We start from the raw sequence: 20,712 nt of genomic DNA, 5'->3' as shown, positions 1-20,712 counted from the left end.
GCAAGTTGGCCAAGACACTCCAAAAGGGAGAGTATGATGAATTGTAGTCATGTACATGTAGCTTTGCCAGGATGTTTTTTGCAGATTCGTCAACTTGCTTCAATGTCGTAGCTCTATTTCCTACTGAGGAAGAATCAAAAAGTGTTACTTTACAGAGTGAAGGCAGAAATTTAACCGAGACGCTGATATTCCAGAACGCCAAAAGAAAAGAAGAAGAAGAAGAAGAATGCCCGTTAGTCGTGATGTACATTTTGTGCGGGATGTTGCAAGCTCGGCGACAGCGACGCAAGAGTGCAGAATAGGATGATGTCTGGTAACAGTGCCAGGACGTGGTGCAAAGCCGGTTTTCGTCGTTGACGAGGGGCATGCGGTTGCTACTTTTCAAGGGATTCATTTTCATTTTCATTTTCATTTTCATTTTGCTCTCTTTTTGGTTTCGAGGAACAAGACCTTCTTGCGCACTAGAAGACGGATGCGGGTTAGAGATTGTTTGGACACTGCTGGCTCGAGGGGCTGAGCAGCAGCCGCGGGACAAGTCGGTGCATACCAATGGGGTCGTATTTCAACATGCCCATCAACGGTGCGGTTCGGGGTCGCTTGAATGTGTAGAAGAAGCCCGTCATGGCCATGGAGATGAGGCGCACGTTGATCAGGCGAGCCTTGGCTACAGGAGCGCGAAAGCTTGAGGGTTAGCAAAAGAAGGCAGCTGACGTCTCTGCGCTGCGACAAGAAGAATAGCGGAATGGCGGATCATGAGCATGGGCGCTTTGGCGAGCCGTAACGCGTACCTTTCTTTGCCATGGTGACGGATAAGGCGCCCGGGGAGGAACGCAGACGAGGGACGAGGTTGAGGCGGATGAGGCGGATGAGGCTGTTGTGAGGCTCAAGCGACGCTAGAGAATTCTGGAGATGGCTGGGGCTGGGTGTTGTGGGATGGATTTTTGGGGGGGGGGGGGGGGGGGGAGGCTCGGTGAAAGGTGCCGCCGGGGTCCGGGCAGACGCGCAGACGCGCAGGCTGGGGGGTTTGTCAGGGGGGTTTGTTTGGGGGGGGATGGTGACTCAGTGAGGGCGTAGGCCTGAACTTGTCCCCCGTTGTCCCCCGTTGCCCTCTGTAAATGCCGACCAGACTCCAGAAAGCATCAATCAATTGCAGCAGCGCCTTTTTGAAACGCCAACTTCTGGTTCGTTCTACATAACAACCTGGTCGGCGCTGCTTCGGAGGCTCTCTGGGAACATTGCAGGAGCAAGCAAGCGTCTGCTTGCCCACCTACTTGAGAGCGACACAGCGCGACACGACGCAAACGCAAACGCAAACGCAAACGCAAACGCAAACGCAAACGCAAACGCAAACGCAACGCTGATGGCACACCGATCGGGTGTCGCGACGGCTTGGTCGCGGGCCAGAAGCTCCTTCTCAGTGGCGGGTGAGCGAAACAACTTTCCTACGTGCTGGGTTGGCAGGCATTCTTGTTCTTTTCTTCTCCCGCAAGACTGGGCTCCGAGACTGGGCTCCAAGACTTGGCTCCCCGGGTCAAATGGGCCAGGCGTCGCGATGCCCTGCCATGCCCTGCCATGCCATGCCATGCCATGTGCGATTCAACAACTGCCTGCCACACCAGAGCAAAAGTTGCTGCAACTTGGCAGGCCGGATCGAGCCGTGCGTGGCCCCCGGTCTCGGACACTGTGCAGCACGGGACATCACATCAGCTTGCTGCCTCGCTGTCGTTCAGGCGCCCGAGGCACCTGGCAAATCAAATTGGATGCTTCCAGTTCCCACCGGCCCGGCCTGGCCTGTAGGCTCCGAGTCTCCTCCGACTGTCCGACACCGCTTGCCGGAGCCAGCCAGGCAACAAGTGTCTGGTGTGACCTGACGCTAACTACCCCGCTGGCTGCCAGCAAGAGCCCGTCACTCGCCGATGTCGACTTTGTCCCCGCCACATATCTTCCCGCCGCCCCGCCATCCTCCACGACAGTCGCAGTTCTTCCTGCCTCTCCAACCGCAGCAGCAGCAGCAGCAGCAGCAGCAGCAGCAGCAGCAGCAGCAGCAGCATCGGCAGTATCAGCATCGCCGCAAGTCCTCAACCATGCGATTGACCCGCGACACCATCAACCAGCACGTCGTGCTTGCCGAGTACGCCGTCCGGGGCGAGCTCGCCGTCAAGTCGGAAGAGTTTCGCGCCCGCCTCAAAAAGGGCGACGGTTCGCTGCCCTTTGACCAAGTCATCTCGGCCAACATCGGAAACCCCCAGCAGCTCGACCAGAAACCCATTACCTTCTTCCGGCAGGTCCTCAGTTTGCTGGAAAACCCCGAGCTGCTTGCAAACGAGCATGTCCTGGTCAACGACCTCGGCTACAAGACCGACGTCATCTCTCGGGCCAAGTGGTTGCTAAAGCAGGTTGGTTCTGTCGGTGCCTACAGCGCCAGTGCTGGTGTTCCGGCCATCAAAGACAGCATCGCGGCTTTCCTGGAACGTAAGTTTCCTTCCTCCTCCCCCTCTCCCATGTGGCATTGATCTCAATCTTTGCAGTGGGCGAGGGAAAATCGGGCAATAGTCAAGTCTTGCATCTCTCGCAAGACGGCCTCTTGCTGAATGAGTGAGCCGCATGATGTTTTGTCTCGCATTGTTTCAGCCTATCTGTCGTCTAATTCTTCTTCTTCTTCTCTCTCTCTCTCTCTTTTTTTTTTTTCATGTTTTTTTCCCCTTCTTATTTTTCTATTCTTATTTGGCTGATAATACGCTTCCGTCAGGGCGAGACGGCTTCCCTGCCGATCCTTCCAAGATCTATCTCTCCACCGGTGCCTCTTCTGGCGTCAACACGCTTCTCCATGTCATTTGCGCGGATAAAAAGTCGGGGATCCTGATCCCCATACCCCAGTATCCCCTGTACACTGCCACGCTGGCTCTCCTCGATGCCCAGCCAGTTCCGTACTACCTGGACGAATCCAAGGCTTGGGGAACCAACTTTGAGGCCATCAAGGCTGCCTACGAGAAGGGCAAGGCCGACGGCCTGGATGTCCGCTGCATAGTCATCATCAACCCCGGTAACCCAACCGGCGCCTCCCTTTCCGAGCAAGACGTTCGCGCCGTCATTGACTTTGCCAGCCAGGAAAACCTGGTCGTCGTGGCCGACGAAGTGTACCAGACCAATGTCTTTGTCGGCAAATTTCACAGCTTCAAGGGCGTCCTGCGCAAAATGCAGCAGGAGAGCCCCGGCAGGTACGACGGCCTCGAGCTTGCCTCGTTGCACAGCATCTCCAAGGGCATGGTGGGTGAGTGCGGCCACCGGGGCGGCTACTTTGAGCTCGTCGGCTTCGATGCAGAGGTCGAGGCCAACATTTACAAGTTCGTCTCCATCATGCTCTGCGCCCCCGTCATCGGGCAGTGCCTGGTCGAGCTCATGGTCAACCCGCCCAAGCAAGGCGAGCCCTCTCACGAGCTCTACCAGAAGGAGTACTCCGCCATCTACGACGGGCTGCGCGAGCGCGCCGCCGCGCTGCACGAGGCCTTTGGCCAGATGGAAGGCGTCGAATGCGCCGAGCCCCAAGGCGCCATGTACCTGTTCCCCACCATCAACCTGCCCCCCAGGGCCCTCGAGGCGGCTGCCGCTGAGAAGCGCTCTGCCGATGAGTTTTACTGCATGAAAATGCTCGAGGCCACTGGTGTCTGCGTCGTCGCGGGTTCCGGCTTTGGCCAAAAGGAAGGCACCTTGCACTTCCGGACGACCTTTCTCGCGCCGGGCACGGAATGGGTCGCGGGCGTTGTCAAGTTCCACAAGGAGTTTATGGACAAGTACAGATAGGGGGCTCTTTGTCCTTTTCGTGTCCTTTTGTGTCCCTTTGATGCTTTTATTTTCTCTTGCATTCATGGCCAAGGGCATGAGATGATGGGGACTGAGACGCCTTTGGCAATCGGCCCAAGCATCCAGGTGTCCAGCGGGGGCGATTCTGAAACCAGCATACAAGCACTTGCATTGACCTCGTTTTCCCTTTTCCCTTTCTTTTCCCTTGTTTCTCCCCTTTCATGTTCCCCCCCTTCGTGAATAGAGCCGTGAATAGAACCGTGAATCGAATCGCGACGGGCATTGTCTGGATAAAAAAAAACGGTTCACAGTGATACGCATTCGAATCTTGACTTGATGAGCATCGAGCGCCGGAATCTGGGATTCTCTGTACAGGCAACTGAACACGCGCTGTGGGTTATATCATGCATCAGCAAGGGTCCATGTACCGGAAAACAACACCGTCTTGCTGGTCAACCATCTCCTTTGGTCAGACGTGCTTTACTACAAATGGTTTGCAAACAAGGAAGGGTGGGGGGGGGGGGGTGCGCTCTGGAAAGGAGAAGATGGGGCAAAATCACAGTGTTTGAAATGTCAGATGTGGAAAAGAAGAAATCCGTTTGGTTAGCCATATGTATACAATGCCCGATAGACATGGACGATATCCCTCCGCGGCGATTCTTCCCTTTGAAAACCGAGGCCCAGAGGTCCGTCCGATCAAGACTGGTAAACTCGGAATGGCCTCCCGTGTGCTGAAAAGGACCCTCGTATATCTCCCCACCTCCCCTCCCCCCCCCCTTTTTTCCCCCGGTACCCCTGTACGATGCATGGTCTTGTTTCCTGTCCCTCTCTATGCTCTCTCACTGCCGCGCAGTCTCACGGCTTGGCCGTACTTTTGCAGCTTCGTAATCAGCTGGTCCCCTTGACGGACAACATCCTGGTACTGCTTGTTCTTGTCGTCTGGCCGATTGGTTTCGATGACTCCCTTGCCGCTTACTCGATCGATGGTGCAAGGGATGCGGCCAGCGGCAATGAACCGAGCAAGATCGCTGATTACATTAGAAAAAGTGAATGACATGGGGCCCATTGTGGGATTTGGGCAGTGGCAGTAGCAGTGGCAGTGGGGAAAGAAGGGGTTTTTTCCCCCCCAAAAGACACGCAAAGCTCCTTACCGGTCGAGAAAGTCAACAGTGACGCCAAAGTCGTTGGCCATGCTCTCGAGCCCGACAACGCGGTAGCTCTGGAGCAGCTGCTGGTAGGCACGCAGTCGCATTTCGCGGATGAACCAGTTCCTGTGCTCGTGCAGAAAGCGATCCTGGTTCAGGAACTCCTCCTCGACCGACGCCAGGGACTGGAAAAAGGTCTTGTAGTTTCCATTGTACAGGCTGCTGACCAGCGAGGCCAGCGGGCTAAAGTCGACGGCCGTCTCGGCCTCGGGCTGGTCCGTACTCGACCCCAAGGTGGTCAAGTTGACGGCAGTTGTTGTTGTTGTGGCAGCCTGTGGCGCCAGGTTGCCCGTGCTGTCGTCGGCGCCTGGGCCGGCGCTCAGGGCTCCGCTGAGAGCCAGCAGCTTGTCCTCGCCGTCCCCCAGGATGGCCTTGATCTCGGGCGCGTCGACCACCTTGGATTTGAAATCAACGCGCTTGAGGGAGACCGAGCCGGCTAGGACCGAGTAGACGACGAGGTTGGAGTAGGTGCAGAGCTCGTAGCTGGTAAAGGTGGAGAGGGAGTCGAGGAGAAGCGGCGCGGCGAGGTTGTGGGAGCGGACGGTAAGAAGATACAGGCCTTCGTAAGCCTTGAGGCGGTTTCGACGGTCCCAGTCCCCGCCAGACTCGACGAGCGTCTTGGCTCGCTCAATCTGCTTCTTCACCAGGGCCTTGTCTCCGTAGAACAGGCCCATGCGGATGATGGCAAGCACGAGGTCGATCTTGGTGCCCAAAACACCCGTCTTGTCGAAAACGTCGTCGTAGACGGCAATTGCCTTGTCCTGTTTTTTTTTTTTCCCTTTCTCAGCATTTCGGTTCCGTGGACTTTGCCACCAGGAGCAACACGCCAACACGCAAAAACGCACCTTGTCACCGACGCGGGCCCAAAAGTCTGCTCTCTTGCCCTTGGCGGCCATGACCTCCGTATCGCCAGCCTGCTCCAGCGCATCGTCCTCCTCCTTTTGAAACTCGGCGAGCTCCTTGTCGTTGCTCTCCTTCAGGCCCGAGTAGAGCGCCTCGTCCCAGGGCAGGCTCACGCTCGCGGCAGACGCCCTCGTTGCAACCATGCCCACCAGGCTGGATTTCCTGCTCAGCGGCTTTCCGGGCCCCGAGGAGCCGCCTTCGCCGACGGCGTTGAGGATGCCGTCGATTGGGTGTGCCAGGTATCGGTAGAACGGGGCCATCTTGTGCTCGGCTATGGCGTCCTGGAGGGCCTTGACGGCCGCTTGTTGAGCAGTCTTGGTGGCGTAGGCGTTGGTAAGGGTAAAGACATGCTGCGACAGCGGCAGCAACGGCCACTTGGCGTACTGAGGGTCTGATCCCATGCTGAAGGAAGATGGTAAGTATCAACGTCCGATAAATGGGCACAGCCGGGGGTTTCGTGAAGGGGCGGCGGGGGGGGGACAGGTGGTGAAACGGGCGGCAACCAGTTTGATGGCGAGAGGCTGCAATGCAACTATGTTGTTGTACGGAGTACTGTACAGAACTCTCGGAGCTTCTCTGATGGACGGATGAATAATAAGGCTGCAGCAGAGGGCCGGCCAAGTGGGTCTCCGATCCCTCGCCCTGGCTGAAGGCTCCAGCTGCCTACATACTATGTATGCCGACGACCATGAAGACTAACGACGAAACAAAAATAAAATAAATAAATAAATTTCCATACCAGAGTCAAGGGATAAACCCGCAGAGAAGGCCTGCCGCAAAAAAAAAAAAAAAAAAAAAAAAAAAAAAAAAAAAAAAAAACCATTCCCGGGACCTGGAAACCGACATCCATCTCGTGTTCCTTGCTCATACCAGTCAGTCTCCGTACAGTGCGGGAACTTCAGGCACCAGCGCAGGGGCCGGCGGCGTCTCCACAACGCCCTTTGCCCAGCCCAGCCAGCATCTTGCTTTTGCCCCAGTGCCAACATCCACCACGTCCATAAAGATAACAAAAATCAACATCATCAACAACAACAACAACAACAACAACCACCACCCTCGCACCACTGCGGCCAACGACGCACACAATGCCCGAACATGACGACCGCGAGCACAGACCCAGACCCAGACCCAGACCGGCCGGGGATTCGAGCAAACCCAAAAACAAAAACAACAAGCGGCCCGCGCCAGACGACGGTCAAGATGACCTCCCGCAGCCGTACAACGCCAGCTCCCTACAGGCTGCAAAGCGCCGCGCCGTATCCCCCTCTGAGCAGCCGCGGAAACAGAAACGTCCCGGGGCGCGAGCGCGCATCTCGGAAGCCGAGAGGGAAGCCATTCGGCAGCGTCAGATTGACCGCGAGCGAGAACAGGCCGCCCAGGAGGCGGCGGCGGCCGAGCTGAACCGCATGCGGGGCGTCCACGACGTGGTCAAGCAGCACTACAACAACGTCCCCGAGAGAGGAAGGCTGTGGAGGACCACGGACAGCAAGATCAAGGGCCTGCGCGTCTTCAACAACTGGATCAAGAGCTGCATCATCCAGCGGTACTCGCCCGACGAGGACCACACCCCCGGATCCCGCGAGATGGGCCGCTCCAGCGGCAGAGACCTTCTCGTCCTCGACATTGGCTGCGGCAAAGGCGGCGACCTAAACAAGTGGCAGCTAGCCCCGCAGCCCATCCAGCTCTACGTGGGCCTCGACCCTGCCGACGTCAGCATCCACCAAGCCAAGGAACGGTACCGAAGCATAACCTCCCGAGGTGGACGTGGTGGTGGTGGTGGTGGTGGTAACGGCGGAGGCGGCGGCGGCGGCGGCGGCGGCGGACGCGGAGGGTTCGGCAGCAGGCAGCCCTCGCGGGTGTTTGACGCCCGTTTCCACGTCAAGGACTGCTACAGAGAATCCATCGAGGACATTGACATCATCCGCCAGGTCGGCTTCGACCCCTCGCCCATGAACAAGAGAGGCTTCGACGTTGTCAGCATGATGTTTTCCATGCATTACGCCTTCGAGTCGGAGGAAAGCGCCCGGACCATGCTGCGCAACGTGGCCGGCGCGCTCAAGAAGGGCGGCCGGTTCATCGGCTGCATCCCCAACTCGGACGTGCTCAGCGAAAACGTCCGGCAGTTTGGCGAAAAAGCCGCCGCCCGGCTGGCCGACAGGGAGAAGAGGGAAACCGAGGGCGGCGGTGCCACGCCCGCCGAGGACGGCGAGCTGGAAGAGGGCGAGGCCGAGCCCACGGCCGAGTGGGGCAACTCCATCTTCCGCGTGCGCTTCCCCGGCAAGACCCCCGAGGACGGCGTCTTTCGCCCCGCCTTTGGCTGGAAGTACAACTTCTTCCTGGACGAGGCCGTCGAGGAGGTGCCCGAGTACGTGGTGCCGTGGGAGGCTTTCCGCGCCCTGGCAGACGACTTCAACCTGGAGCTGCAGTTCCATCGCACGTTTAGCGAGATTTGGGAGGCCGAGAAAGACGACCCCGAGCTTGGGCCCCTGAGCGAGCGCATGGGCGTTCGGGAGAGGGGGGGGGGGCCGCTCTTGGTGTCTGATGATGAGATGGAAGCCGCCAACTTTTACATTGGCTTTTGCTTCTACAAGGTGTGATTTCCGGGCCACTCGTGTCGCGGGGTCATTCGTGCGATACATCCGCCAGGGGAAGGCGTCCTGGGGAGGCATCCTAGGAAGGTAACCTGAGAACGGCAGCCTGAGAAGGCATCATCAAGACCTCTCCTATCAGTAGAAAAGACGCTGTTCAACAATCACTCAACATCAAAATCAATATCACCATCACGGCCAAGACTGCAACCATCATTATCAAATTGTATATATATATATATATATATATATATATATGTATATATATATCACCATCCATTGAATCCCCTTGTTTCATATTCTTCCTGAAGAGTAGCAGCGTAGGAGTGGGGAAAGGGGGGGTATCAAAAACTCGACTTTCTCCAATTCGAAGTGATATCTGATAACTCCTGGCCATGAAAAAAGAAAAAAAAAAGAGACAGAGAGTGGGAAAGAACTTCCCAATGCCTCTTTTTCTTTGAAACAAGACAACAAAAGGAACGAGAAAACCTCTGGTATCTGCAGAAGCTTTGGGGGGAGAAAAAGGGGGGGGGGGGAATTAAGGTTATTGGAATATTCAAATTGGCCACCAACATTACACAGGATATTTTACTGTGAAAGAGTAGTGTGTAGCCTGGGAACAAAAAGTAGGACCCGCGCAGCTGGGTGCTTGGATTGCATCCTTTCAGAGGCAAGGTGCGCCGCACTTGAGCCCAAATAAAGTTCCGCAACAATGCTGCGTTATGCCGAGTTGGTAGAGCGGCGCCATATCATGACGGCCGCCACGGCCGCGCAGGCTGTTGCGCCGAGAGCCATGTATAAGCTGGTACGATCGGGAGCCTCCTCTTCCGTCTTTGGGAAACCCATGCTCGGGTTGGTGGCGGTCTCCGCAAGGGTTACAAAGAGCTCAGTGATGCTGTTCCAGGTCACGCTGACGTGGAGCGGCGTGTTCATGTTGAGTGACGAGGTGTATTGGTCGGGCTGCAGCTCACTCCGCTGGGTCGTCTTGTCTTTATCCGCCTTGAGAGCGGTATACACGGATGGCAGCTCGTCGAGTTGCGGGTGCTTGGTCCTCATGTCGACAATGTGGGAGAAGGAATCGGGGTCAGAAGAGTCGTAGAGATAGCAAATCAGGTCGCAGGCGTCCAGTTTGGATTGGTTTTCCAGGATGGCCGGCTCGAGCTCGCCCAGTTCTTCAAAGATGAGGTAAACCTGCTTACCGCCCGGAAGTTCCACGCTGTTGACTGCGCGACGAGGCTTGATTGTCGGATGATAGAGCCGATCAAAAGGTCTGTTGAGGAAGGCGTCGAGAAGAGACGATTTGCCGGCCCCGGGCGCACCGACCAAATAACAAAGAACGACATTCCTCTCGACCTTTCCCGGTCTTCTTCTTCGTTTTCTAGACTTTGTCACCTTGAGGGCCGCGATTATGCCGTTTTTGGCGTCGGGGGACTCGAAACCCAGATACGCCAGATACTCGATTGTCGTTCTTGGTTCCAGCAAGGTTGTCATGCTCCACTGCGCCAGCCAGCCTTGCAGCGTGATATGGCCGGCCTCGTTTCGCACCGTGGAGCAAGGGAAGCACGAGTCAACCCAGGACGAGGGTAGACCTGGTGTGGGCGAGAAAAGGGCTCCGAGCTCCTGGTCATTCAGTCCGCCGTCATTGTCCTTGTCAAAGAGCAGAAACAGGTCCACAAAGAATCTGTAGCCGATCGGACTCAGTTCCACCGAACAGTATTCGGGAACGTCCAGCTTGGGATGCAAAAACCTGTCCTCGAGGCTCAGGCTGTCGGTGTAGTGGTATTTACGGAGGATAATCCAGATGGTTTCGTGTCGCCCCTTTTCAGCGTATATCTTGTTCAGCTGCAGGAATCCGTCCTGGTCAATACCCCTTTCCATGCTGGCGCCTGGCATTGTCCGGGAAATGGATTGCTTGATGTTATCGAGATCATCGCTAGTCAGAGGCTTGTCGAAGCAGCGGGCTTGGAAATCTCGCATCTCCTCGTCATTCAGGTGTCCGTCCTGGTCCTTGTCGCAGAGGAAGAAGACTCGTTTCAAGGCGGCCACGCAGGCGGGCTTGAGACGTCCTTCCTTGTAGTCGAAGAGCGGAGCAATGGGGTGGGTGACTGCTTTCTGGCATAGGAAAAAAACCTCGTTGACGTTTTTGTGTTCGCGAGCGCTGGTGCGGATGCAGGAATCGATCTCGCGGAACTCGGCCATGACCGGCAGCATCTCCTCTTCGACAATCTGAGGAGTGTTGCCTTGGCCGGCGAGGTCAGACTTGTTGGCACACAGGACAACGGGGACGTTGACGCCGAGTGATCGAAAGTAGGGCATCCAAAAGAGGGCTACCCTTTCGTAGCTGTAGTGGTCGGCATAAACGAGGAGAATGACATTGCTTTTGCGGATTTCCTTGCGCAGAGTGGTTCGGTCTTGCGGGCGAGCAGAGGTGTCGACAATGGTGGTGGTGACATTCTCCGGGGTCCCGATGCTTGGGGGGATGGTGATTTGCGGCAAGACGGGTTGGATCTTGTTGGTCATGAACTGGTCCTTGACGAGAGAAGCGATGAGACTCGACTTTCCCGTGCTCTCGTCACCGCATACACAGATGCGAACTGGCGGCGGGCCCTTGATTAGTACGGTAGCGCGGGAGACGGCGGGCTATGTTTTGATCAGGGAGCCGCAGAGCGATGGGATGGATCCCTCACACCCACACGTACCTGTTACCATGATGAAGGAGCTGGCAGAGCTTTAGTAGAACCTGGACCAAGAGACCAGACTTATTATACCAGGGCCATATCTTTGCTAGCGGGTCGCTGCGCCTTTGCACGAATATCTATCTTGTGTTGGGGGGGGGGTTTCCGGGAAGCGAGGCTCATACATGGTACATGGAAGAGCTGGGGGCGGTGGTTTGCTTGGGGCAAGGGCAAGGGCGCTGCATCCTTATATGGCACATGCCCAACTTTTACCTGCACCTTAGGTGCCAAGTACCAGGGTACATACATGTACAGTACGGAGCACCGTACTCTGTACTGTCAACCTGATAGGATCCAGCAGATCAGCCGCGTAGCATCGGGGGCGCGATGAGCTTCTATTCCAGCAGCGGTATCCGTGCACCGTATGTACCTAGTGCCTACCTCCTAGCCTACCCAAGGTACCTAGGTACCTGTTTTAAATAAGGTAAGGTTAAGTTAGGTACCTAGGTACCTAACTAAGGTACCTGGTGTATAAGGTATGGTACGTTAAAGGAAGATGGAAGAAATGAGGGCTAACCTCCCGGACAGACAGCCCGCAGGTACGCAGCTTTGACACGCCATCATCTCTCGTGCTCTCTCTCGTGTCCAGCAGCTCCTGCTCGTTCTCCGACTTGTTGCGCCCATTCTAAACCATTGGGCCGGGCTAGTCCGCAAAGAGGACATCAAAGGTACCGAGTATTGAATGCTTCTTCGGCCCCCCCCAACAGGTACCGACCGAGAGTCCTGCAGTCTGGTTGGTTTCTGGCACGTCAAGCCACCACGACTTTTGGCCCCTCTGCCCGCCCTCCCCGAGTCGCGACCAGCAACTTCCATGTACCAACGAGAATCCCACCCGCCCGACGTTCTCGCTCCCACCAGTCAACCATGTCCAGCCAGCCCCAGGCCAACAACTTATGGATAAAACATGTCAAACAAAGCGCACCGTCACCTTCCCTCGCCTGCATAGTAGAACCGTTGTCCGAAACGTTTCGATCAATTTCCGACAAGGACCGAGACTAGCCTCAACATCTTCTTCTCTATTGACCGCCGACTCATGTGCCGCTCATGCATTAGCCGAACCAATCTGACAAAGACGGGTTCTTTCTGTCCTCAGCCACTTGCTTGCGCCGACTCCGAGTGCATCCACGGTTCGTTCGCCTTGCGAACAAGTCAATTGGGGCTTGCCTGCCCTTCGAGGCATGATAGATAATTGGGTCATCGAAGTCCCGTTCGGCTAGGTCGAGTATCAACTGGAACTGGCGTCTGTCTGCTGAGATGTTGTATGTATCACGAATCAAAACGCGATATCCGATATCCGATACCCATGCACTGGCGCTGGCGCTGGCACTTGCCGTCTCGGTCAAAATGCCGCAGTTCCCTCTCTGATTCTTTCCAGTGTTCTTCCTCCTCCTCCCCGATACCCTATCGGTGGTCCGTACGGCGCGACCGGACTTTCGGGCCTTGTTCCCATGGTTGAAACCAACAACACCATATCAAACCCCGCTGGCCCGGAATGGCAGTTTCTCGTTGGAGAAGGTGAGCTAGCTGGCCTGGCTGGTGCTGGCTAGCACCACGCGCTGCAGTCCCAGTCCCTTGTGCTTGTGCTTGTGCTTGTGAAGCCACCGACGAGTCCTGCTGACGCGCAACACCACACACTGCAGGCACGTACGCGCTCAAGGAAGATCTACACCTTGCAACACCTCCACCGCATCCATCCGAGGCCCCGGTTGTCAACCCAAACCCCTTAGCCACCAATCCCCAGCCTGCGACAGCCGGCACCAAGCTGGCGCTCGTTCGAATCCAATCTCGCCGACCACCTTTCGCCTACAGAGGTCCAGAGGCTGCGGCAACCCTGTCGCTAGGCGGAGGCAAGCCCAGCATAGACCCGTCCGGTGACGACAGATACTCTACCGAAAATGGGCTGGGCAGTGAAGACGGCCGCGCCCCGTCCACGAGCGATGCGCCAAATTCCAGCATTCTGGGCTCTACGCCAGCGTTTGGGGAAGGAAATTCATCCCTCGTCCCCTCTCACACCAAGGACGTGAACAAACGAAAAAAGCCCAAGAACAACGTCACCAAGAGCAACTCCTCTTTTATTTCCAGAGTCATTGTCAACGAAAACTTGTCAAGGCGAATCACCGACCGACCTGCGGACGGCATCTTTGCCTTTGCAAACATTAACCGAGCTTTTCAGTGGTTGGATTTGTCTTCCCCAAACAAGGTAGGTACCGCCTACCGTAATTCCTAGCAAAACGCAAAACGCAGAGCCGGCCTAATGAAGAAGAACAGCACGACTACTTCACAAAAATCTTGTTCACCAAGGCGCATTGCTTGTGTCACAATGTCAACATGGTGACGAAAGGTGCATCTCACATAGACGTCATCATGGGCTTCTCAACGGGTGAAATCATATGGTGGGAGCCCATCTCGCAGAGATATACACGCATGAATAAAAATGTACGCGCGGTAGACAGGTCAACAAGTCTTCGCCCAGTCATGCTGACACGTTAGCGTTAGGGCATCATCAATAACACGCCCGTCTCTCATATTCAATGGATCCCTGGCTCAGAGAATCTGTTCTTGACGGCGCACATGGATGGGTCCCTGGTCGTCTATGATAAGGAGAAGGACGACGTTCAATTCGTCCCCGAGGAGGACGACCAAAGCTTCCATGGCAGTGAATCCGGGGATGGTCAGAATGGAGCAAAGGCTGGCACCAAGATGCACGTTGTCAAGTCGGTCCACTCGCAAAACCAAAAAGCAAATCCGGTGGCGGCATGGAAGATATCAAACCAACGCATCAACGCATTCGCCTTTTCTCCAGACAACCGCCACCTGGCAGTGGTATCCGAGGATGGAACGCTTAGGTTGCTTGACTATCTCAAGGAGGAGTGAGTTTGGCCCTCGAAAGCGACGCCCTCTCATGAGCTGCCTCGCTAACTATCTGGCAGACTTTTGGCCTTGTTTTTCTCCTACTACGGAGGCCTGACATGCGTCTGCTGGACACCAGACGGAAAGTACGTTCTGACAGGCGGGCAAGATGATCTGATTTCGATCTGGTCCGCGGTAGACTCTGCACTGGTTGCGAGGTGTCAGGGACACCAATCCTGGGTTTCCTCCCTTGCATTTGACCTCTGGCGATGCGACGAGCGCACGTATCGATTCGGTAGTGTAGGTGAGGACGGTCGGCTATGCCTATGGGATTTCAATGTCGGCATGCTGCATCGTCCAAAGGTAAGCGGAACGGCACTCAGAACAGCAACAGACACTTGCGATGGCCCGACAACGGGGGGAGGGGGGGGGAGAGAGCGGGGCTAATTATCAGAGCAGAACTCGTCGAGACAGCGCGGTTCAATATCTGGGCTATCCGGGACCTCGCCAAGAGGCGAAATCGCCAGCCCGCTGGGCACCCTTGTGAGGTCGAACTCTGGTCTTGGCGGGGCTGCTGACGGAGATGCCATCTCACACTCTGTTGAGCCGCGATCGAGGATCCCGATTCTGCCTCCCGTGCTGGTAGGTTTATTTTTTTTTACCAAACGAATTCCTATGCTCTCTAAACCCCGCTGACAAGTTCCCTACTTAGTCCACGGTTGTAGACACACATCCGCTATGCTGGCTAGATTTCACCGAAGAAGCCATCATTACCAGCTGCAAAGATGGTGAGTGCATAGATCATCTCATAGGGGGTGTTTAACCAAAAAGACTGACGATGGAAACGGTCAACTGTCGCCAGGACATGTGAGGACTTGGAGCAGACCCGGGGTATTTCATTAATGGAGCAGTCGAGGGGAGATGCCAGGACTACAGGAAGACAAAATAGGCTTGAGCTTTGAGGATATGGATCTTTTCCCTTCCCATCGCCAGTATGGTGCTGTGCCGTGGCTGCCTTGGAACTTTACCCGATCCGATGACGATGATGTGTGGAGTTTCTCCCAGTGGCCCGTCGGTTGGCCGCGCGAGATTTTTTTTTTTTTTTTTTTTTTTTTTTGTTGGATTAGACCATGGAAAAGTTGTCGAGCTTTTGCCTCCTTGGGCTGTCCCGCAATCTAGACATGTATTGACTTGGATTCACACAAACAACCATGAACGGCGACAGGCAGCGCCAGTACCAACCGTACGTATCAACCGTACGTATCAACCGTACGTATCAGCTGCGGCTCATCTACCAAGGTTCAGCCCTCGTCTACCAGGTAATGACACGTGAAGTCCACATGGATTCCGTTGGCTTGCCGCTTATCACAGAGCGCCCCCCGGCAGCTTTCGGCCCGAGCTGATGGCAGATTCGTGGCTTCATCTGCTCCGGCGGTCAGCTCATCCGTGCCGTCCCCTGAAAAGTGGAAAGTTCCGATTGCGCGGTGACGGGGGGGGAGGGGGCGGCGGACTTGAAGCAGGAGGAGCCAAGTTAGTTGCGCTTTGAGCGCCGAAGGGAGGGGAGGAGATACGTGGGCTTATCAGCCAAGATTTCGTGTGCAGCCCAGAGAATGGATTGGGCGATGCCAAGTTTTTGAACCAGCTAACCAGACAAGACGGACAAATCGAATGTCCCACGGAATGTCCCACCGAGGCAAAGGAGGTCTTGTCAGGGCCGTTGGCGAGGGACGCCGTGGGCAAACTGGACTGGGTTTCTTGAGAAGCCGAGTACAGTAGCTTTACGCCACCGCTGGTTACCAGGTAACTACATGTACCTACCCTAACCTACCTACCTAGTTTCGCCATGGTTGTACTCGATAGATAAGAAATAAGAGAACCGGGGCCCAAAAGCGTAATTTGATTGCCCTGCCAAAGAGCCCAGAGAGCGACCCTGGATGGCGCAATTCTCCTTTCGCTTCGAGGCTGGAGCGAATTGAAGGCACCAGACCACCTGGTGTTGTCCATGCATTCTTTCATGTCTGGTTGTCAACCGATACAGGGGCCGGCCGATCCATCATCCATCCCTACACAACACGCCATCACACGCCATCATCCGGCGGATAGAGAAGGCCAAACATTGAAGCCACCGAAAGCTGCGTCGGCTAGCAGACCCAGCGCCACCGTATTACTGTGTAGGTATGTTTTGCCAAGTGCCTGGCGGCGCATAGAGCAAGACTCGGTACCTTTTTTTTTTTTTTTGGTTTTTTTTTTTTTGGTTTTTTTTTTCTCCGCGGAAGGCGGGACTGACTCCTGTCTTTGCATCCAACGCATTGTGGAATGTCATGCCAATGCAAAGCATCATCTACGACCAGGTGGCGTACGTGGGAAAGGGGGTTGGCCTGGCCAGACTCGTTCCACCCTTTTTCTTTTTTTTTCCTTTTTTTTTTTTTTTTTTTTTTTTTTTTTTTTGTTTTTCGCCGCCTCGTTGTGGCGCAATGTGAAGAAGGCCTCGAGTCGAGGGCTCGTCAACGCCGTGCCAGATGGGCAAGCTAGTGTCTCACCCGGCCTTGTATGAAATAACTGCATATCGACGGAGTAGTATCAAGTGGTTCTTGTGTAAATAAGAGGTCAATGTCTAAGGTGACCAGAATGCAGACATTAAACAAGACGTGCACATGTGCACCTCGGGTACCCACCTACCTACCTTAGGTACCTTACTGTTCCGTAGAGGCACGGAGTAGGTACTGTTTGCGGGGCCAGAGTTCTCCCAGCATGACCTGCAAAGCCGATGCGCGATTTGACAAACAGAAACGAGAGGGTTTCGGGTCTCACATTTACATACCAGGTAGCCATTTCCATGACTGCCGACGCACAAGAAATCACGCTGCTACTATGCAGCACGACACCAGCTACGCTACTTTATGCATGGACTATAGCCGCGAGAATGCTCAAGCTCAAGGGAGGGGGGATGGCAGCATCGTGTCGAGTGCTACTGTACGTACGGGTTGACTGCTACAGAGAGGGTACCTGGTAGGTACCTCAGGTACCTCTTCAGGTACCTCATGTGTACCTAACGTAGAGGTAGTTTCCCTCTGTCTGTTCTTTCCCGGCAGCAGCCGTCAATACTTCCGTACAACACAGTCAACACGACAATGCTTCCTTCCCTCCCTCACCCCTTGAGCTCGTGCTTTCCTCGCTCCTCTCTCCTCGCTCCTCGTTCCTCGTTCCCGTGAGTCCGGACCACCAGACTTCAGCCAAGGTTGGCCCTGGCGCTATCTGCAGCAGACAGACCATCGACTTGATCAGTTATATAAACACGTGGGCTCAAGGTCTCTCTTCCACTGGGAGCCAGCAGATCTCACCACCATTCTCCACACTACCGTCTGAAAAGGCAAAGCCCTGGCTGGCTGGCTGGCTGGCACTGGCCGAATTCCCTCCCCCCTTGCTCAGCAGTTAAGGCCCGACGATTTGTGTACATACACCAGACACCTCTTGGAGCAGAGGCAAGTAAAGTAAGTAGCACTGGGAGCATCCCGACGCATCACTTGCCCGATCCCAACGCGGTGCGGAAACAACACCAGTTCAGCTCGCCGCCAGAGCCGACTTCGGACCTAACGCGGGTGGAGCCTCAAGACCATCGTTCAGCGTTCCATCCATCAAGCCAGCCTGGCAGCTAGGACGAAACCGCCGGACTCGACCTAGTTAGCACCGGACTGCATCTGGACTTGATAACACCAGACTCGATAGACTATCAAAATCCGGAAAGAGTGGAGAAGACCCGTTGCGACTTGTAAGAACTATTTGAGGCGAACGAGTATTATTAGAGCAGGGTTGTGAGTCGAGCAAGTCATCGGCCCGCCAAAGTCCAGCTAACTAATAACAGGGAATAAAGAGGAGCCAAGAGGAGCCAAGATGAACCAGATACGACGAACGAGACAGGGAAAGACGCTACCAGTTGGCGAATAAATGAGCAAGCGAGCAAGAGCAACCTGCAAAACTGACCAAACCGACCAAACTGACCAGTTGACAAGACAAAGAGCTTCACTTGTGGCAAGTTCTTAGCACTTGGGCGCATTTGGTTCCTTTCATTCTTTCTTCCCGTCTTCCCCAGCCAAGTCCTTGCCTTCCTGGCTCGCGACCTCCACCCCGTCAAGGAAAAAACGGACCAGACGATATTTGCAGGCGACCTCTGTTATGGTGGGCGTCCAAAACACAAAAATCTTGACGACTAAACATTACCCTGCTTCACCATACGTCTACCACCCAGCTTTCGCTAAGGATTGTAATTTTTAACCCCCTTGTCGACCCTGCCGTATCGTATCGCCTGCTCTCTCGTCCATTAATTGGCCAATTCTGGGCTTTTTCTTTTCTTTTTCTTCTTCTCTTGTTTTTCTAGGAAACTTGTGCAGTCCTTCGTTTTACAACCGTCCAGTCGCCTCTCGTTATCGCCTCTCGTTATCGTTCTGGGCTCCCAGCCAGCCACACTGGCTGCAACACAATGCTATCATTTATACCATTCTCAACCGGCCGACACAGTTGTAGCCTCTTTGATATACGGTAAGCGCTATGAACCGCTTTGCGATTGTTCAACATCCATCACCTTTTTTCAAACTTGAGAGAGCCTTCTTGCATACAGATCCTAGGGTTTTTTTTTTTTTTCCTCTTCAGAATGGCTCCCCCCACCAGCCCCCCCACCAGCCCCGAGGTCGCTAACATTGATGTCATTGTTTTCCCTGCAGGCTCGATCAAGACTTCATTGTCTTTCGGGGAAACGACCATGAGGCGTCCGGCCAGCTGCTCAAAGGGGTTGTAGTTCTCTGCCTGTCGTCCCCGCTGCGCATAGAAGACATCCACCTGCGCCTCGTGGGCACTCTGCGTTTATCGTACGCTTCAATCATGATGCTGTCCAAGACGCTAACTCTCATCTCACCAATGAAACGTCTAACAAAAGATTCCTCGCATAGATGGACTGAACATAGGTCGAGCGCTCCCGGCATTTCAGGCCAAAAGGTCGACAAAACCACCACGATTCTCGACCATCGGTGGCAACCGTTCGTTGGTGTCCATGGGAAGAGCATGACCCTTCCTACCGGCAATTACGAATACCCTTTCGAGTTTCTGTTACCGGGAGATACGGCCGAAAGCGTGGAGGGCATACCAGAAGCTTCAATCACATACCGCCTCAAGGCCACGATCAGCCGCGGTAAGCTTGCACACGACTTGCACGCATACAAGCATTTGCGCATCATCCGCACTCTGGAGCCTGGCGCTCTAGAGTTTCTACATGCTATGAGCGTGGAGAACATCTGGCCCAACAAGCTTGACTATTCCATAATAATGCCACAAAAGGCTGTCGTTTTCGGCGGCACCATCCACATGCGGATGCGGTTCACCCCCCTTCTGAAGGGCTTGGAACTGGGGGACATCACGGCCAAGATGGTTGAGGTTCGCGAATGCTGGATTCAAGGCGCAACAGGACTCAGCTTGCGTGAACACAAGACAGAGCGCGGGGTTGCTACCTGGCGCTTTGGGGTCAGCCGCGAACAAGATTGGCATGACATGATCGAGGACACTGGCCAGGAGGGCTGGGCGCTGGTAAAACCTCTGCCATTGCCCAAACGCCTACGCCAGTGCATCCAGGACCTGAATCACCACGGGATCAAAGTCCGTCACAAAATCAGACTGACTGTCGCGTTGAAAAACCCTGACGGCCACGTTTCGGAGGTGTGTTGACCTTGTTACGAGCGAGGGGGGACGGGAAGGGAGGACGATGCAACGCATTTTCCCAGGCATCACGTCACCGCTTACTATGGGTTTGCCGTTAACTGACATTGACTCGGCAACAGCTTCGCGCCACCCTGCCCGTGTCGATATTCATTTCCCCCCACATACCATTCGACGAACATGGTAATCTGGTGAGCCAGACCCAAGACGGCGGCAACGCTCTCACCAACGTGGACGCAACGATCGCACCGCCAGGCTATGGCGAGCACGTGTTGGACCAACTCTATGAGAATGTCGACATTTCCGGGTTCCAAACCCCGGCTGTTCAGTCGGGCGTCAGCAGCCCGTTTTACGCTCAGTCCAGGAGCGGCTCTGTAGAGAATTTGACTAGTCCTGGTCACAGTGGGACGATAGCGCCGGCCGCTCTTTCGTCCAGATTGGCAGATGTATCACTTGACCCGTCTCACAGAAATCGCTCCTTCACGTCAATGCCCTCGCAATCCCCGTCGGGCGGGCTATCACCAGCACCAGGACTGCACGGCTGCGCGCCACGGTCCGAACCGCCCTCAATGAGCTTGACGAGAAAAGCTAGCAGCGAGGACGAGTCGACCAGAAACCCAACGGAGCAAGCTGAACTCGACGCGGCCGAACTAGCAGAGCTGAACCGTGTGCCGAGCTATGCCACGGCGGTGCGCACGCCAGCACGGTCTTGGACGCAACCCACAGCCGGACTGGTTCCGGACTATGAGACTGCCCTCCACGCACCTCGCACACCTCCGGCAACGGATGGAAATGTCGAAATTCTCGGCCCCTTATCCGGAGACGGAACCGCTGAGCAGAGTGGTGTTGCTACTCGCGCAGCATCAAACGCGACCCTGGCGGTGCCGACCAACCCAGACAGCCAGTGTCGCTGACGAGGTGCAGCAG

The 20,712-nt window shown here is 55.3% G+C and overlaps 9 protein-coding genes across 9 annotated transcripts; 6 read left to right on the top strand and 3 right to left on the bottom strand.

The window, feature by feature from the left end:
• Positions 1-414: 414 nt before the first annotated feature.
• UV8b_00513 (uncharacterized protein) lies at positions 415-801 on the bottom strand (the record flags this gene model as incomplete). Its single annotated transcript, XM_043138011.1, has 3 exons — positions 415-461; positions 548-664; positions 789-801. The coding sequence occupies 3 exons, from the start codon at positions 799-801 to the stop codon at positions 415-417; spliced, it is 177 nt and encodes a 58-aa protein (XP_042993945.1).
• A 1,115-nt stretch (positions 802-1,916) lies between these two features.
• UV8b_00512 (uncharacterized protein) lies at positions 1,917-3,801 on the top strand (the record flags this gene model as incomplete). The annotated part of the gene is made up of 2 exons (XM_043138010.1): positions 1,917-2,472; positions 2,750-3,801. The coding sequence occupies 2 exons, from the start codon at positions 1,917-1,919 to the stop codon at positions 3,799-3,801; spliced, it is 1,608 nt and encodes a 535-aa protein (XP_042993944.1).
• Positions 3,802-4,630: 829 nt separating this feature from the next.
• On the bottom strand, positions 4,631-6,310 carry UV8b_00511 (uncharacterized protein; the record flags this gene model as incomplete). The annotated part of the gene is made up of 3 exons (XM_043138009.1): positions 4,631-4,829; positions 4,953-5,767; positions 5,852-6,310. 3 exons carry the CDS (start codon positions 6,308-6,310, stop codon positions 4,631-4,633), a joined length of 1,473 nt encoding a protein of 490 aa, XP_042993943.1.
• Positions 6,311-6,994: 684 nt separating this feature from the next.
• On the top strand, positions 6,995-8,506 carry UV8b_00510 (uncharacterized protein; the record flags this gene model as incomplete). The annotated part of the gene is made up of 1 exon (XM_043138008.1): positions 6,995-8,506. One exon carries the CDS (start codon positions 6,995-6,997, stop codon positions 8,504-8,506), a length of 1,512 nt encoding a protein of 503 aa, XP_042993942.1.
• Positions 8,507-9,217: 711 nt separating this feature from the next.
• UV8b_00509 (uncharacterized protein) lies at positions 9,218-11,206 on the bottom strand (the record flags this gene model as incomplete). Its single annotated transcript, XM_043138007.1, has 2 exons — positions 9,218-11,091; positions 11,197-11,206. 2 exons carry the CDS (start codon positions 11,204-11,206, stop codon positions 9,218-9,220), a joined length of 1,884 nt encoding a protein of 627 aa, XP_042993941.1.
• A 1,280-nt stretch (positions 11,207-12,486) lies between these two features.
• On the top strand, positions 12,487-14,985 carry UV8b_00508 (uncharacterized protein; the record flags this gene model as incomplete). The annotated part of the gene is made up of 9 exons (XM_043138006.1): positions 12,487-12,491; positions 12,608-12,747; positions 12,873-13,432; positions 13,501-13,668; positions 13,729-14,102; positions 14,163-14,445; positions 14,542-14,724; positions 14,795-14,870; positions 14,945-14,985. 9 exons carry the CDS (start codon positions 12,487-12,489, stop codon positions 14,983-14,985), a joined length of 1,830 nt encoding a protein of 609 aa, XP_042993940.1.
• Positions 14,986-15,293: 308 nt separating this feature from the next.
• UV8b_00507 (uncharacterized protein) lies at positions 15,294-15,542 on the top strand (the record flags this gene model as incomplete). Its single annotated transcript, XM_043138005.1, has 2 exons — positions 15,294-15,401; positions 15,492-15,542. 2 exons carry the CDS (start codon positions 15,294-15,296, stop codon positions 15,540-15,542), a joined length of 159 nt encoding a protein of 52 aa, XP_042993939.1.
• Positions 15,543-16,953: 1,411 nt separating this feature from the next.
• Positions 16,954-18,293, top strand: UV8b_00506 (uncharacterized protein; the record flags this gene model as incomplete). Its single annotated transcript, XM_043138004.1, has 4 exons — positions 16,954-17,055; positions 17,857-17,894; positions 17,954-18,015; positions 18,085-18,293. 4 exons carry the CDS (start codon positions 16,954-16,956, stop codon positions 18,291-18,293), a joined length of 411 nt encoding a protein of 136 aa, XP_042993938.1.
• Positions 18,294-18,559: 266 nt separating this feature from the next.
• UV8b_00505 (uncharacterized protein) lies at positions 18,560-20,699 on the top strand (the record flags this gene model as incomplete). Its single annotated transcript, XM_043138003.1, has 4 exons — positions 18,560-18,618; positions 18,801-18,944; positions 19,026-19,785; positions 19,908-20,699. 4 exons carry the CDS (start codon positions 18,560-18,562, stop codon positions 20,697-20,699), a joined length of 1,755 nt encoding a protein of 584 aa, XP_042993937.1.
• Positions 20,700-20,712: the final 13 nt, after the last annotated feature.

The sequence above is a fragment of the Ustilaginoidea virens genome, chromosome 1, assembly GCF_000687475.1.
Source record: "Ustilaginoidea virens chromosome 1, complete sequence".
Classification (NCBI taxonomy): domain Eukaryota; kingdom Fungi; phylum Ascomycota; class Sordariomycetes; order Hypocreales; family Clavicipitaceae; genus Ustilaginoidea; species Ustilaginoidea virens.
The sequence above is the reverse complement of the archived record's forward strand: the minus strand, read 5'-3'. Positions and strand labels throughout refer to the sequence as shown.